Source organism: Dermacentor andersoni, chromosome 4, assembly GCF_023375885.2.
Source record: "Dermacentor andersoni chromosome 4, qqDerAnde1_hic_scaffold, whole genome shotgun sequence".
Lineage (NCBI taxonomy): Eukaryota > Metazoa > Arthropoda > Arachnida > Ixodida > Ixodidae > Dermacentor > Dermacentor andersoni.
Genome location: NC_092817.1, coordinates 74,954,453 through 74,970,967, shown reverse-complemented (window position 1 = coordinate 74,970,967; position 16,515 = coordinate 74,954,453). Strand labels below are relative to the sequence as shown.

The window sequence follows — 16,515 nt, the reverse complement described above, 5'->3', positions numbered from 1 at the left end:
TCTGCCGATAACGCTGCTCGCACAGCACATCAAGAAGAACACAGCGTCCCAATTCCGCTTTCGAGGACTGACGCTGCAAGGCAGCTTAGACACCTGGCACGCAGTCTCACACTGACCGATTGGAACTCGCCAAACTTACGACTTACGCGACTGCATCGACTAAACCCCTCCCTGCAACTCCGACCTCCACTTGGACTTCCTCGACGTGAAGCTGCGCTTCTCTGCCGCCTTTGGTTAGGAGTGGCCTTCACAAAGGCATACTCTACATTAATTGGAATGACTGACAGTGCAGCTTGCGAGGTCTGTGGCCTCGAAGAAAACATCGACCACCTGCTGTGCCACAGTCCAAGATATGCCTCAGAGAGACAAGAACTTGCCAAAGCTTTCCAAAAACTGGACAATCGGCCGCTTTCTGTGCAGGTGCTGCTAGAACACCGCCCCCATCGCCCGTCGGCCCATAAAGCGGTGAAGGCGCTTTTGTGTTTCTTAAGGACGACGGGTTTGTGCGACCATCTGTGACTATTAACGCGATTTCTGTAAGACCACACGCGTCAGCGAACTCGCCGTAATTTCCTTCTTTCCTTCCCTCCTCTCTCTCCCTGTGATCTTTGTTTTCCCCTTTCCCATTCCCCCGGTGTAGGGTAGCCAACCGGACGTTATTCTGGTTAACCTCCCTGCCTTCTACTTTTCTCTTTCTTCCTTCCTGCATATATAGCTGGCTGGAAAGAAGCAGTGAAGAGCAGTGCCTAACCGTGCTTGACAGCTCTTTCGCTCGTATAATCAGGTTCAAACCACGTTGAACCCCTACACTTTTTTATTGTTTTTTCTCATCAAAGGTCTTTGGTTCTAGTGCCTTACTTGAGGCTACCTCAACTGTGCCTTTATTCGCCCTAATTAACGCCAAAGGTTCAGGGTGCGACTCCCATCAGAGGTCATGGGTTCGAGTGCCCTAATAACTCTGTATATTAACTAATGTTTCCTTAGTTACCTTTGCCTTAACACTAAGGGTGCTGGGTTCGGCTCCCACTGAAGGTCATTGGTATGAATGAATGAATGTTTGGTTTTTATTGGCGCAAGGGCCAGGTGTGGCCAAAGAGCGCCAAGCCAGTGTTGATGAATTCGCAATGTAGTTATGAATTCAATGAGGTTGATGTGACGTGGCTGTAAAGGGGCCTTAAAAATAGTCGCTCTAGAGGGCGTAAAATCTATCTGTTATAAGATTGTGTCGATGATAATGACATGTTCTATGAGCGATAAAATCCATCGTGAGAGAATGATGCATTATAAAATATATGTGAGATGGTAAAATTACCTGGAGCACTACTGCCTCGCCAGAGCCCTTGAAACACAAGGGCCTGGAGGCATGTGCTATACAGTATGACTGTCACAGCGGCATTCTCTCGAGAGAGGAAGCACTACGAATGTATGGGACTAATAACGTGTAGGACAACATGTCTGAGGAAACTTAGGACAGTGTTTGTATTAAAAAGCGGTTCTGGACCGAGAAACATTACAAGATGAAGAGCAATGTGTTGACGGTATGCTAAGAAAAAATGTCTCCTTCTCTCAGATTCGGCTTTGCGACACTCCAGGAGGGCGTGGAGCACAGTCAGCCTCTCCCCGCATCTGCCACAGGTTGGAGGGTCATTTCCGGTGAGTAAAAAGTTATGGGTGCCAAACGTGTGTTCTATTCTAAGACGACAGAATAGGACATCTGTCCGCCATGATTTTATTGCAGAAGGCCAGAACCCTAATTGTGGCTTTATTACGTGCAGCTTATTATTTGTTTCCCTGTCCCACAAGCGTTGCCAGTAGTTTCGCAGTTTTCTGCGCAAGAAGGGCCTTAGATCTGTGACAGGGACTGCAGCAGTAGGATGAACAGAATACGATGCAATTGATGTGGCCATCTGGTCCGCCGGAACGTTGCCTTTGATGCCCCTATGACCCGGCACCCAGCATATGATGACATGCTGGTTACACATATATGCTTGACATATAGGACGGAATATAGTTCATTGATTATTGGATTTTTGTGCTTACAAAGTGACATTAAAGCCTTCACAGCGCTTAGGGAGTCCGTATATATAACAGATTTTTTGAGTTTTGTTTTCCTTATATGCTTTACAGCCGACAGCAGTGCGTAGGCCTCAGCCGTAAAGATGCTTGTTTCTGGATGCAGTACATCGGATTCCGAGAAGGATGGGCCGACGGCTGCATAGGACACCCCCTCGCGTGACTTCGATGCGTCTGTGTAGAACTCCGTGCAGGAGTGTTTGTATTGGAGTTGCCGGAAATGCATTTGTATTTCAATCTCTGGAGCGTGTTTTGTAACTTGCATGAAAGATATATCGCATTGTATCATCTGCCACTCCCAAGGAGGTAGCAGCTTAGCTGGAGGCATTAGGCGATGTTTGAGGATTGGGACATCCATTTCAACACTAAGCTCCCTCACACGAAGTGAGAAGGGCTGTCTTACAGAGGAACGATTACGAAAGAGTGTATCATATTGACACGTGTACTTATCTGTATCGGGCAACCACGCTTCGCCGCCTAACAAATGTAATCGCACAGCGTGGGACGCGCCTGCATGTATCCGAAGTTTCTGGAAAGTTATCGATGCTTCTATCCGCTGTCTGTTGTCGCCGAACCTTATGTTATCTGATTTCATCGCGTGACGCGAATGGTGTAGAACTTTGTGGAAGGCACGCGGATCCGAATGATTAGTCTGGAACATTCGACGACTACTCTATAAAAGTCGACGCGCGTGACCCGCTGATCAGATTTTCGACGATCGCCGACCGTGTTCGCCGCTATCGTTGCGCTATAAGTGTAGCCTCTTTTGTGGGCACAGGTCCGCCCAATAAAAGTTAGTTTTGTGTTTCACAGTATTGCTACTGTGTTCTTTGACGTCACGACCACGTGACAATATGTCATATCGTTAAGGGTATTAAAACACGGATGTTCAGGATTAGAGTGGACTTTCAGGAAATATGTTTGGCTAATGTATGTTCTCTGGAGATGGAGTGACCACTCATTTGATTCGACATACAAACTTTCAATGGGACTTGTTCTGAAAGCGCCTGTGGCCAGTCGAATTCCTAAATGGTGAACCGGATCTAGCATCTTTAGCGCGCTCGGGGCTGCAGAATGATAAATCACGGCACCGTAGTCCAATCGTGATCGAATGAGGCTTTTGTGAAGATTCATCAAACATTTTCTGTCGCTGCCTCATGTTGTATGGGAGAAGGTCATTGGTTCGAGTGCCTGATTTAACATTATTTTAATTTGGCTTTTTTTTTTCTCACGATAGGCGACGTCAGAGCCAGCTTCGGAAGAGGACGACGACGAACGCCAGAGCAGTGGCACGAACGCGAGGGGCAGTATGGGGACGCTGTCGTGATGAGCGGCGTCAGAGCCAGCTGTGGAAGCAGACGACGACGCACGTGCGGGCAATGGCACGTGCGCGTCTCTGGGCGAGGCGAGCTCGCATGCCTTTCTGTACCGCACGCCGCGTTTTCCAGTCCATCAGGGGTATGAGCCACTTAACGCTCTCACCTTAATAATATTACAGCGAAGCTGTTAAGGGCTGGCTTCTCCAGGATCGTGTCCGTGTGAAGACACAAAACTCCCCATACGTGGGCGATTCCGAAGATAGTGCAATGCCGGGCCGGCCTGTAGCAGAGGTGAAGCAGGCGTTAAGCACACCGCATGCGTAGGGCGATCACGAAGACAGTGCAGTGTCGGGTTGACCTGCGGTGGAGGTGAAGCAGGCGTTAAGCACTCCCCATACGTGGGCCGATCACGAGATAGTGCAATGGCTGGCCGAATCGCGGCGGAGCTGCAGTGCACCATTAAGGAGCCCATATACACAGCTTCGCTGGTCATCCTTCTTCCCAGAGTGGAAAGGCACTGATCCTTTTTAAAGATTATTTAAACTTGTCACAATGTTTGTCATTTAGAAGAGGGGGGGGGGAACAGAAGCAATAGGTAAAAAGATAAAACGCGCAGCGCCCCGCTAAGAAAGAATATCATGAGCTATTCTACTCTGTGAAGGTGGATGACCACCAAAAATGATCCGATCGGCGTTCAGCTTCGGAAGATGCGCCGGCAAACGCGGGTACACGTAACCATTCGTCGTCGAGAAATTTGGAACCGCACCCTTTAGCAGAGCCTCTCTACACGTACTACACACGCGAAAGTCATAACGTGTACTGAAGAGTAAACACAAGTATTCAGACTACTTGGCACACATGTGGTATCCCTTGACCCGTGGCATGGTATGTTGCTGTGGTTGTTGTTGATGATGATATTGATGGTTTATTTGCATCCCAATCAAAACGGGTTGGTGACAAATAGACATTAAGTCAGCTTGAGTCAGTCAGGTCCAGCTACACGCAGCATGCAACTGCTGCATGTCGGGACACCCAGATAAATATAGCAGAACTGCAATGCAAGGTTTGCAGGTATCGAGGCTACGCGGCGCGCATGTCACATCGAGTGTTAAATGGCAAGATACGATACTAATGATGATGATGATGATTTAATGTCATTCCCTTTGAACGGTGACGAGCAGTCACCTAGCCTGCTTGAATTAATCAGGTATGCCATGCATATTTTTCATCACATCTATATTTAAACATGTCCATAATCTTCCTTTTCTTCCTCAATACTTTTCTACCTACCTTGTACCGCTACCTACGCAACTCTTAGATGGCGTGCTACCTGGTGCAATAATATTCAACTGCAATCCATAGGGCGGACGTATAGACGCTACGCGGCGCGCATCTTACATCGCAAGGCAAGTGGTATGATACGACGACGACGATGAGGATGATAGCTTTGCCTTTTCCTTAGACTGTCGCACTGCTGCTGCTGCTGTGGGCTGCTGCTATCCGGCACGCCGCTAACGCCGGCTACGTCGGGACGTAGTTAAGACGCACGCCCCTCACGCCGGCCGCGTCGGGACGTGGTCGATATGTGACCATGTCACAAAAACATAAAAGGCATGTGCTGTCGGTGTTTTGTTTCGTGACATTTGTTTATAAGCTGTCATTCTCGAACTTCCGAGGAATAACTTTGTAGAGAATGTAAGACAAGGTATGCGCCACGTGGAGGGCCTGCGCAGTTGTGGTTCAGGGTGATTTTTCGCCAAGCGACGCCCACGGCGTCGACACCGATTTTTTTTTGTGCGACTCGGGGCCTTTAACGCTGCCGCGTTAGTACATGACATGTGTGTGGCACAAAGGAAAGACGACCGGAGAAGCTCGTGTCAAGAGTTACGCAGCGTCGCATCTGCACAATGCCCTCTGGACGCCTAACTAGGCGTGACCCCTCACAAATGCTGTGCAGGAGCTACCACGCTTGTCTCTGTGCTCACCTGCAAAAGCAACCACAGTAGAGGGAGAATGTTAGCGAGGGAAGAGAGAGAGAGAAGGGGCAGTTTTGTGAGCTACAACGCTACAACCCAGGACGGCGCCGAAGCGTGCACTTAGTGCCGATGAGACGAAGGCTCGCATAAAGCGTCGAATGGAGCAAGAACAACAAACACAAGCGGAGCAGGCAAGGTAATATTTCACATCCGGTCGCGACTGTCGTATGGCGTCAGTTTATCACCGCCAAATAACGTCAGTGAATGCAAACAGCAGACAAAGCTTTGCTTACGTCGATTCCCCCAGTGTGTAATATCTGCATATTTTTTTCTAGCTTCTTCAAACCTTCCTTAACTGACCTGTACCGCTACCTGTGTATCTGCTACATGGCGTTCTACCTGGTGTACTATGTAGCTGCAACGCAAGACGTGTACGTAGCGACGCTACGCGGCGCGCATGTCCCATCGCGTGTCTCCGTTTATAGGGAATTTTCTCGCTGGACGCTAGCAAGCGGTAGCGTGGGTCCGTGGTAGAGTACGTGAATCCCGCGCAGCGGGCCCGGGTTCCATGCTGGCGGGAACAGGGGAATTGTTCAATCGAATAAGAAAACGACGGGGAATTCGTTTCCTTCCTGCGACGCTTGCACGCAAGATTTTTCTACATAAGGGAAGGTAAACTTGAAATGCCCCCAATTGATGATAAACAAAATAAAATCCAACAAACACACACGCACACAAATATATGTGCAGAATAACAAAACAAAGAAAGAAAGAACGGAAAGTGCGGTGAGAAGTGCGTCAAAAATATGTTTGTAATGCTTTGACAAAAAGAAATTATTTGTAAACTACGTTCTACAAATTTGTGCGTTTGTATGTGACTGTAAATTTTTTTTCTTTTTTGCGTTGACAAAAGGTCGCAAGGAATTAAGTGAGTGTAAGTTGTATAGTTGTAAATATGTTACGGGATCCAGTAAACTTCCGCTTTGAGCAGCCAGCATACAGACCCTTAATACTTACGATGTAGGGCGCAAAGACTGCACTTACATGCTGCTTCGATGTCTTTGATGATCAGTTGCTCAATTTGGCACATACATTCGAAGGATGTTTTTTTTTATATTTCGTTGAAGTAGGACGCATATTATGGTTTACATAGTCTTAAGAAAAGGTCTTCATTTTCATTGACCAAACACTAACACGTTACTAGTCCCAAAAAGCACTACCTTCTTATTAAGTGCAGGTAATAAAATGATGGTTAGTACTTTCGCTACCCGCGGAAGCTAGCAAAAAGCACTAACTTAGTACTAAATAAATACTACCTTAGTAGTGCAGTTACTAACACGACTTAAATCTAATTACGAACAATACAATGGGGACTATTCGATTTATAAGTGCGGCTTGCATTGTCATACGAAGTCGATTGTATTATAAAAGCATAATAAAATAAAATAATAAGTACATATAAAAAAATGACAACCCCGTCCTTTCGCTGTATGTTAGAGCATCAATTAAGGGCATATTTACGTAATGTTTACCATCGACAATCAAGGCGCACTGACTCCGGGTAAGAGGGTACTAGATATCTCCAACAAGTAACAATACGCAAGAACACACATACAGAAGTACAAAGACGCTGCGCAGCCCTTACTCAAAGAGCGACTTCAAGAGTATTATAGCCCTATAGTTTGAGGGTGGACAAGTTGCACCAGTGAGCACCTATGTATTTGGTTAAATAATCGGAGCTTTGTGCACACACTTCTAAAGCCTACTGTCTGCATATGTGTATGCTACGACGTCGTACATAGCTGTTCGTAGCACATAATGAACAACACTACAGTTTATCTCAGTTTTGCATAAGGCTCTCATAATCACACCATAATAGGCCACGGCCAGACGAGGTAGTAGTGGCTTAGTATTTACTTAGTCAAAACTGTTAAGAAGCCCTTCTGGCTAGTAAAGGCAGCACTTACTAGATTTACTAGCCGCTGTCTAGTACAGGACGAGTGAAAAAGTAGTAAAATGCATAGTAATATAGTAAACGCGTGCATTTACTAGCTATTTGCTAACTTTATTTTCAAGAGTGCTTGTGATAAATGCTTATTCTGTGAACGCTAATTACAGACCTCACAGAAAATTACTTGGCGAAGAATTCTACAGTTTCATATATACGGCTGTTATCCGCAATGTTTCCCGGAGCACTAAAGCAACCATACACGACACAAATTTAAGTTCCATGGGAATGGACAACATGGCAAGAGTAATGTGTAGTGAAACTTGAACGTTTAAGTTTATTATGAGCGTTGCAAATAATTACCGTACCTTTCTCTTTTCTTTATTTTTATGCGTTATACGAGGTTCATAGTCGGTTTCTCCGGTGTCCTCGGGAAAGGAAACGAGGCAGCATATATTTCTAAAAAATTAGAGGAACATTACAGGTGATTTATCGTTAACGTTCAAAGTGTGTTGGTTAACTGTGGCCTTTGCAATAAATTACGCACGCATGCTTTCTGGAGCGTTAGAAATGTGTTTTACGAGTGGCGCAACATTTTGGCCGCTGCTATGGCATAACTACAATAGCCATAGAGTTCAATGTCAGCAAGAATAAAGGGATCACTGTGGCAAATAAATATGTGAAGTTAACTGCGTGTAGATCACATAGCGCTTTGCAAAACAATTCTTAAGCAAGTGTCTGAAAGCGTCATAGGGTATGTTATTAGCAATGATTCCCAATGCCATGAGATACCTCTAGGTTGCACCACCTTTATATTTGATGTGAATTGTAGGCATCCTTAGCGTAATGCCCAACTTCAAAATTTCTGGCTTAATCAGGACCATTGTAACTAATTAATAAACGCGCGCACTTTTTTTTCCCGGGAGAAAATTACGAACAACACATTATGTCAGAATCTATACGAAGCTAAAAGTATTATTGAAGCGGTTGATTGTATGCTACACAAGTAAACGCGATTCGTACGATTGTGTTTATTGTCGTCTAATAAAGCGTGTAATTTTATGCAATTTTTATGCGTTACACGGTTCACAGGCTATGCTGAAATACAAAGACCAAAGCAGGTGGATGCACACTGCCAGACGCCGATACAGCGATGTCACGAAGACGAAGGTGTTGAATGATTGCTTGTCCCAGGAACACTGGTGACGGACAGATGTGGGTACAGAGAAGTGCGACGCTCGATAAGCGTTGTTACGGAAAGAGACACTGAGGCCTGTTTCACAGGCCTTATTCACAAAGTCGTCATTCGCCGCGTCCCGTCACCGTCATGGCACCGGCGTCTGTCCTGAGAAAGTGCTTCGCCGCGGGATTCTCCTAAAGAAAAAAAAAAAAAGGTCACCGGCGACATCCAGCATCTACGGCGTCCCTATTTGACACTCTCTCCAGACGGACGCCGGTGCCACAACCAGACCTGATAGACGGAGGCTGTGTGAATCAAGCCTTAATGTTGATCCCGCAGGCCACATGTCCTCAAGTATTGGAGCAACCGCGTTTAAAGCCTCTGTGTGGAACACGAAGTGGACAAGCGCCCGAGGATTCTCTCCTGCGTCAAAGAGTAATCGTCAAGTTTGTCAAGCGCAGTTGGCAGCGTTTTTTTCGCCGAACTGTAACGAAAGTAGTCATAGAGGATATGTGTAATCGAGCAACTTCGCTATATGTCCCTCTGTTAACGTTACGGTGCTCGTCGTTACGCTAACACGAAGCCGAACGCATTTTCTGCGCGACGTGTTTAAACTTTGGAACAGCGTCCGCGCAGCAAGGATATCTACTTGGAAAGGAATGCAAGGAATGCATTCCATCGCACGCAACGAGCGATGGAACAAAAATGATGGGCGTAACGTTAACGCGAAAAAAAAAAGAAAAGAAAACGGTGTGGATTAGAGAGTTCATAGGGTGGCCGATATTATATTCGACACGTGGAAGAAGAAATGGAGTTGGGCAGGCCATGTAATGAGTAGAACAGATAACCGGCTACCTCTTAGAGTTGCAGTTGGGTGCCCAGTTGGGCGCCAAGGTGAGGGAAGCGTAGTCGGGGACGGCAGAAAACTAGTTGGTGGGAAGAAATTATGAAATTCGCAGGCATAACGTGGGGTGATCTAGCGCTCGGCAAGGGGAAATTGGATATCGCTGGGAGAGGGCATTCGTCCTGCAGTGCTTGAAAGCCTTTATCAAAAACAAAAAGAGAGGTGGAGCCCTTAAGGGGCTCCACAATGGGTGCAGTCCCTATTCTGGGAATTTATTGGTACGAGCCGCCAGCTTAGCCCTTCGGAACAAGGCCTTTTGGGCCTGAAGGTCCGAGCAGCGTCGCCTCCCACTCCTCTCATGTTGGGTTAGGGTTGAGGGAAAGAGCTGATCCTGCAGTGGACGCAAACGGGCTGATGATGATGAAGTAATGTAAAGAGTGTCTGCTCCAACGGTAATACAATATAACTAAGTGCCAACTGCGTTTTCCACGAGTCCATCGAGCGAGCTACCAAGTCACGTGCGAAAGATGCGACTGCTAAATGCGTGGAAGAGCCACAGTTGGCGCGAGAGAAGAGGCAGCGCGGCTGTGGCCAGGACTGTTGGCCCGACGACGGGGCGAAGAGCAATGAACGAGTGCGAACGACGTCGCGCGAAAGTGGCTTTCGTCCGCCACACGGCACACGCGGAGGCGGTGGCAACGACTATATGCAGTCTCTTTCGCCTTCGGCCGCGGTCGTCAATCACCTCAAGTGTGGCTGCACGCCGGCGTGCCCCGCTTTCAGCCGGGTATACGAACCAATCCCCTCGCCCACCACAGAGGAGAAGATTTCGTCGATATGCCGTCTCTGCCAAAGCAACGGCGGCCATAAGAAGAAGGAGAAGAAAAAGGTGAGGACGGCAGAGGAGGAATTGGAAGAGAAGGCTGAAGAGCGTACACACATCGCGGCCCGTTACCCGCAAACGCAGATGTGGCGAAACGACCCACTTTAAATTTCAAAGCATCATCGCCCGTTTTCTTTTTTTTTTTCTTCTTCTTTTTGGTGGTTTTCTTTCCTCGTTCCGTGCGGAATCGCTCACATCATCCTCGCCTCCGGCACATTTCAGCCCCGTTTGCTTCTCTTTACTGGTACATTTTGTTAAAGAATCGTTTCTTTCTCTTCGCTTTCTGTTCTTTAAGAAAGTTTCCAGTTCGCCGTTACCACTATAGCTTTCCCGGTCTCAGGCGCGTTTCAATCCGTCTGCGCCGCCCAGTTTTCGTTACGGCCGTTTAGAACGTGAGCGTGCAGACGAAGTCAATGCACTTTGGAAACAATGCAGGAAAAAGAAGGATAAAGAAAATAATAAAGAAAGGGCCAAAAACACAGCGGATTTCCACTGCTCGCACGTTCTAGAAGGTGGTGCATATTTTGACCTCACCGTCGAATGGCAAGGGCGCTCGTAAAACGTGAACCCAGAAACGCATACCGAAAAAAGGAGAGAAGGAATGACGTTTACGATGAATGCGAAGGAGCAAACCTTCATTTGATAACTCTCGTGAAGTGAACAAACAGTATGAGGCCAGGACGATATTGAAGGTATGTTGATGTTTTCTTTGGATGTCTTCTTTTGTTGCGCGAACAGAAAGAAACTAGGAAAGGTGCCCAGGCGGGTGCGTGAAGAGAGGCAGGAGTAGTTAAATGTGATGTGTTTAGCGAGATTTCTTTTTTAAATTCCACGCTGTGCACATTCCAAGCAATCTGCGCGTTTCAAACAGCCCGTTTAAGAACCATCAACAGAACAAAAAGAAGAAAAGGCTGCTTTTAGGCTCTGCGTTATTAAAATTGAGATGTTTCCTATGACGTTATTTGTCAGGGGGGTGTCATTCAATTTTTCTGATTTTATATGAAAATAACATCAATTTACGTTGTTTGAGCCCTGGAGCTTAATGGCCTGTTAAGCAGTACTTAAATAAAACGCCGACGCACCCACAGGCGCGGGCGCATAGGTGACGCGCACTTTACTCACTTTCTCTCGAAGAACGTGCATTCATTGCTTTTAAAGCGTAGGCCATGACAGTGTGGGTATTTAGCGCTGGTTGTTCTTGTAGTATGCGTTGCCGAGCCGTATGAACTGTTCTGAGAGTATTTGAAAAAGAAGAGTTGGTAAACGACGTTGTGAAAGAAGCCGTTCAAGTGAGCTCCACTGCATTTCACAAATATGAGCTACTGGTGGCCTGCCACTTATCTCTTACAAGCAGCTATCACACAAACATTTAGCTACTATCAGAGCACCTGCAGTGGTATCTTATATTCCATCTCATAAGTACTTTGCAGCACTGTCGAAGGTACGAGGCGTACACAGGCATTATCCATGCGCAGTGGAATACAGTTATACAGTTCCGGGCGTAACTAGCTGATTATTGGCTGTACGAGAAGAAGAAAATGAATTTTATTAAAACGAATGGTCCGGAAGTTTTTGTTGCAGTGGCCTCAGGTGGCGGCTCGAAGTCCTTGGACTCGGGCGGCATCTTCAGCTTGCACGAGAAAGTTTTCTTTCTTTCTCGCTACCTGATATGGTAGAATGATACGTGACATGCTACAGCATTTGTGCATGCATGTCGTACACCAAGGATTATTATGGCAGTTACAGCCGGCTACCGTAATAGCCACCCTAACCGTGATCACTTAGCTACATGGCAGCGCCCATACAGCGCCGACCACCCACTTCAATCCGAATTCGCCCTTGTTACTGGCTCTTAGCTCTGTCAGCAAGTAACAAGTGGCAAAACCCGTCATCGTTAAGCCTCATCTCAAGCTGACTTCAAAGCATTAGGTATGTTTTGCCGTAATCATTGAGATCGGCTGTTTGTTTTCACGCTCCTGGGACTACAGCCACGGTGCTGAGCCGTAAAACTGGTTTGATATCTACGACCTTGCTCTAGCATGGTACGTGATGACGGTAGCGACCAAACGCGAAGTAGACCCGAGCAGACACTGTGGCGCAGGTGAACATCTGTAGGGCATTCGCCCTTACTACTTACCAAGGAAAAACGTACAGGTTTAGCGAAGGCCCGCTGTCGCATCCATGTAAATGCAGCTTACGGTTACGGTGTCAAATAATTTTTTTGCGTCAATCCACCAACCATGGAGCATGTACCAACAGGATGGCAAGCAGACGCTGAGCAGACGACGGGGCACTAATGAGCACATCTCGAGGGGCACTCGGTCTTCCCATTGGATAAGAATTCGTGTAGCTTCCACAGTGCTGCAAGGAACTACTGAGATGGAGTGTAGTTGCCACGGAGTCGCATTGAGGAGCTCGAGCTCACTGGTTCAAGCCCATGCGCAGCGGCCGCATTGTGATGGAGGCGAAATGTACTTAGATTTAGGTGCATGTTAATGAGCCACAAGTGGTAAAAACGAAACCAGTGTCTCCTACTATGGCGCGCCTCTTAATCGTATCGCGGTTTTGGAACGTGAAAATGTGGTTCTTAGTTTTAATTTTCCGATATCAGTGCATAGGCGGCGAAATAATTCATTCATATAAAGTTCCAAGAACCGTGGACCTTGCGCTTACTACTTTTTGCACTATTGTGGGCGCCTACCGTCCACAAACTTTACTAGAAAAGTAGCGAGACTTTCTGGGCTCTTGGGGTTCAGCGGCACGCAGCAGGCTCTACACTCGTCATCGCCATCAACGCGTGCCGCGTTCAACGTTTGGAACAGTCCCTCGGCAGAGATGCTACCATGTCGCTCACTTACCGGTGACCACCAGTTGCGTCTCCATGCGATCCTGGCCGATGGAGTTGTTGACGATGCAGACATACTTGCCGCCGTCCGATACCTGGGCGCGCCTGAAGAGCAACGTGCCGTCGGCCTGCGACACACGGCCCGCCGGCGAGTCCAGGGCCACCTGCCACCCCCCTTCGACGCGGTGCCAGGAGTAGGAGGGCACAGGGTAGCCCTGAGCCGCACACGGGATCTTCACGTTCTCGCCTTGCCGCGCCCGCACTACGGGGCGCCGGTCGGTCAGCCTCGGTGCCGTGTTCACGTGCGTGTCTGTGGTAAAGCGAAGACACGTTGAGAAAGAGAAAAAAGTGCGACCGGAATAATAATAAAAAAAAAGCTCAAATAATTGAAGACAGGGGATACTTTGTTTATTTCTGTCCTTTTGTTAGCTGCAGCGCTGTTTTTCAGTAAGCAAGGAGGTTAACTGGGAACACTTTCCTGATAATGTGGCCCTTGAGTGAAATTTACTAGTTACCAGGCATTCTCTGGCACTGGAGTCTACGCTCGGAACTGCGGTCGCAGCTGTACAGCCCTTTTGCATGAATAGACAGGCGGTGCAGGAACATGTACCCCTGATTGGCCAACACAAGCTCTAGCCAGTGTCACATGGCTACGAAGCAGAGTGCAGGCGGAATTCGAGTGGCTATCTCGCAAAAGCCGGTACGCTCTATAAGGTGTTAAATGTGAGTATTCAAAGCGAGAAATAAAAATAAAAGGGAGAACATATGAAATTCAGAAATTTAATTTCACATGACAGATGTCTTATCGTAACAAGTGCAAAGACCCTTCATAAAAAAACAGAGCTGGCAGGCGTAATTGCCGTTTTCAAATATGGTAAAAAAGAGAGATCAACGGACGAGTGCGCTTGTGCGCATAGATTTCCTGCCACCTCGAAATGGAACCAGATATGGTTTCGTTATGAGCAGGCTCATTTTTACCATAGTTTCAATGCGAAGCATTAACGCGATCAATCAGAGACGTTCTTCGTACGTTGGGCCAGTTGACTGGGTGGAATTCTCACCCAGAAAGTATTGCGATTCAATGTACCTCTGTTCTGCGTAATAAATCACTAAATAAAGGGATAAAAACTGCACATATAATGCTATATCGCGTGTGTATCTATAGCATACAGGCCTCTAACTGTACTGGGTGAATGGTTTAGAAAGTGAAGGACAATACACAGGAACGGAGTTAAGAGCGATGCTTCCAATCCGAGATTTTTTTTTTTTTGCGACAAAGAGAAGGACAAGACTTGCGACACACTCTCGTTTGTAGCACTATGGTTTCCTTATTCAGAGGCACTTGTTTTACTGGGGACGTTAAAATTGTAGTATACGAAATTGGTTTTCTAACGACGCTTTATTTAAGGAGGTTGATGTGAAAATCGTGGAATGTAAAATAGATCCTATGGCTCCAAAGCGCGCTTCTGAGAGCGGAAGAGATCGCATTGCATAAGCATCGTCCTCCAGACGCCAAACGTCGTGGTATCAGTGCGAAAAACGAAGAGCAGCGTCAACGAGACTTACGAGCAAGACGAGAACGGAAGCGTCCTCTAGTTCCTTCGGGAAATGATGAGGAACGTCAACAAGACTTCTGTCTCTCAATAGGACCAGCTCTGCCTAACTAAGACGAGGAAGAACGCCAGCTCTGTATGCTTCGAAAACATCGAAATTTTGAGATGATCAGAGAAATGCTTTCCTGCATTCGTGAAGGAGGCACGGGGACTTAGCCTCGTAAATGAAGACACAATCTCAACAAGATCCACAGGGGGAATTATTTATCCTGTTTTATTAAGGGGACTCCACCACTGGCAGATCCATGGCTAGATCTCTTACTTCGGTGTTCATAGACCGCTACTGACTCTTCTCAACGCATCACCCAGCATTGCGCCGTTGAGCAGCGTTCTCTCAAGATTAAAGTGCCAAGCATAAACACGTCAACACGTTAATAAGGGATGTTTCAATGCAGCACGCGTGCAGTACTTCAAGTGATGTCACTCAAGCAAACGCGCGTCGGCTTCATCAACCTTTCCCGTTATCTTACATTTATTTCAAATCAAATGAAATTTTATTTAGAATCACATGGATATCTCGGGGAGCAGACATAAAGCCTATGCAAAGGACTGTACATACAACTCACAAATTGAAGCTCACAAAATAGCGACAATGAACTGCAGTAAATTACTTGGTACCTGCCTAATAAACTTCTAATATACACTTATTCACTTGTGTGCGCAAATGCTTCGCATTTGTACACGAGGTATGCTGCAAAGGTTCGTGAAATACGTTAAAAACGTATTTAACAAAATGTTATATAGAACAATGTGGTCACCTACGACAGCCTCCCCGTTAGACACGGCATACTTGTTGCACCTCTCCTTCCATTGCTGCAAGCATCCTTGGTAGTGCTCTTTTGTCAAGCGCTTCAGCAACGACATCTTTCCTTTTGAATCGTCGTCGCAGCTCGTAAATGCGGTCCCTGGAGCACCAGTTTGCATTTGATTAAAAAAAATAAAGAAAGGAACGGAAGAAAGAAAGAAAGAAAGAAAAAGAGGAAAAGAAGAAAAGAACGAAAGAATGAAAGAAGATAAGAAAGAAAGAAAGAAAGAAAGAAAGAAAGAAAGAAAGAAAGAAAGAAAGAAAGGAAGAAAGAAAGAAAGAAAGAAAGAAAGAAAGAAAGAAGACAATCTTTCAGACCCTTGAGGATCTTCACGCAGTAAGTTGCATTGATAGGTTGACCTCCAAGTACAATTTCGTGATGCACAGCTCCATGGTAGTCAAAAAACACGATCAACCTAACTTTGAATTTTGTTTTTTGTTCATCCGCACATTTCTTGGCCTTTCCTCGTATTTCATTTTCCATTCGTTCCTCTGTGACTTCAGTTCGATGTCGTATTCGGAAACCCAACTTTCATCGCCGGTGATGACCCTTTGTAAGGAATTCATCGCCTGGAGTGTCTGAGGTTTTTCAATCAATGTAACATTCTTTTCGTCGCAACATTGCCTCAGGGATCAGCAGTATCGGCCCAATCTCGGCGCAAATTTCTTTAATTTCCAAAGCTTCTGTCAAAATCTGGTGAACGGATGACTTTCCCAAACAAAACGCTTCTCATATTATTCTAACAGTCATTCAGTGGTTACTGAAGACAACAGGAGGCAGAAGATTGGCGTTTTCATGTTCGGGCGAAATGCAGAGGCATCCTGGGGAGGTATTCTGTAAGATTCCGCCTAATGGACATGCCCATTTTGTCTGCTGCTGAAATGCTGATTGGCTGAGGTAGGCTGCGCATGTGCAGCAGCCAGGCACCACAGCCAGTCATCGCTTCAGCAGCAGACGAAATGGACAAGTCGACTAGGTGGACTCTTACAAAATACCTCCCCTGACCTTGCATCGTCCTTGAGGCCTTG

The 16,515-nt window shown here is 46.6% G+C and overlaps 1 protein-coding gene across 1 annotated transcript in view; it reads right to left on the bottom strand.

Moving 5' to 3' along the window:
- LOC126536325 (cell adhesion molecule Dscam1-like) overlaps positions 1-16,515 on the bottom strand; it is a 400,621-nt gene that overhangs the window by 128,712 nt on the left and 255,394 nt on the right. Inside the window, exon 5 of the mRNA XM_050183244.3 lies at positions 13,082-13,378. Coding sequence (XP_050039201.1) covers positions 13,082-13,378 — 297 coding nt within the window. The remainder of the gene's footprint in view (positions 1-13,081; positions 13,379-16,515) is intronic.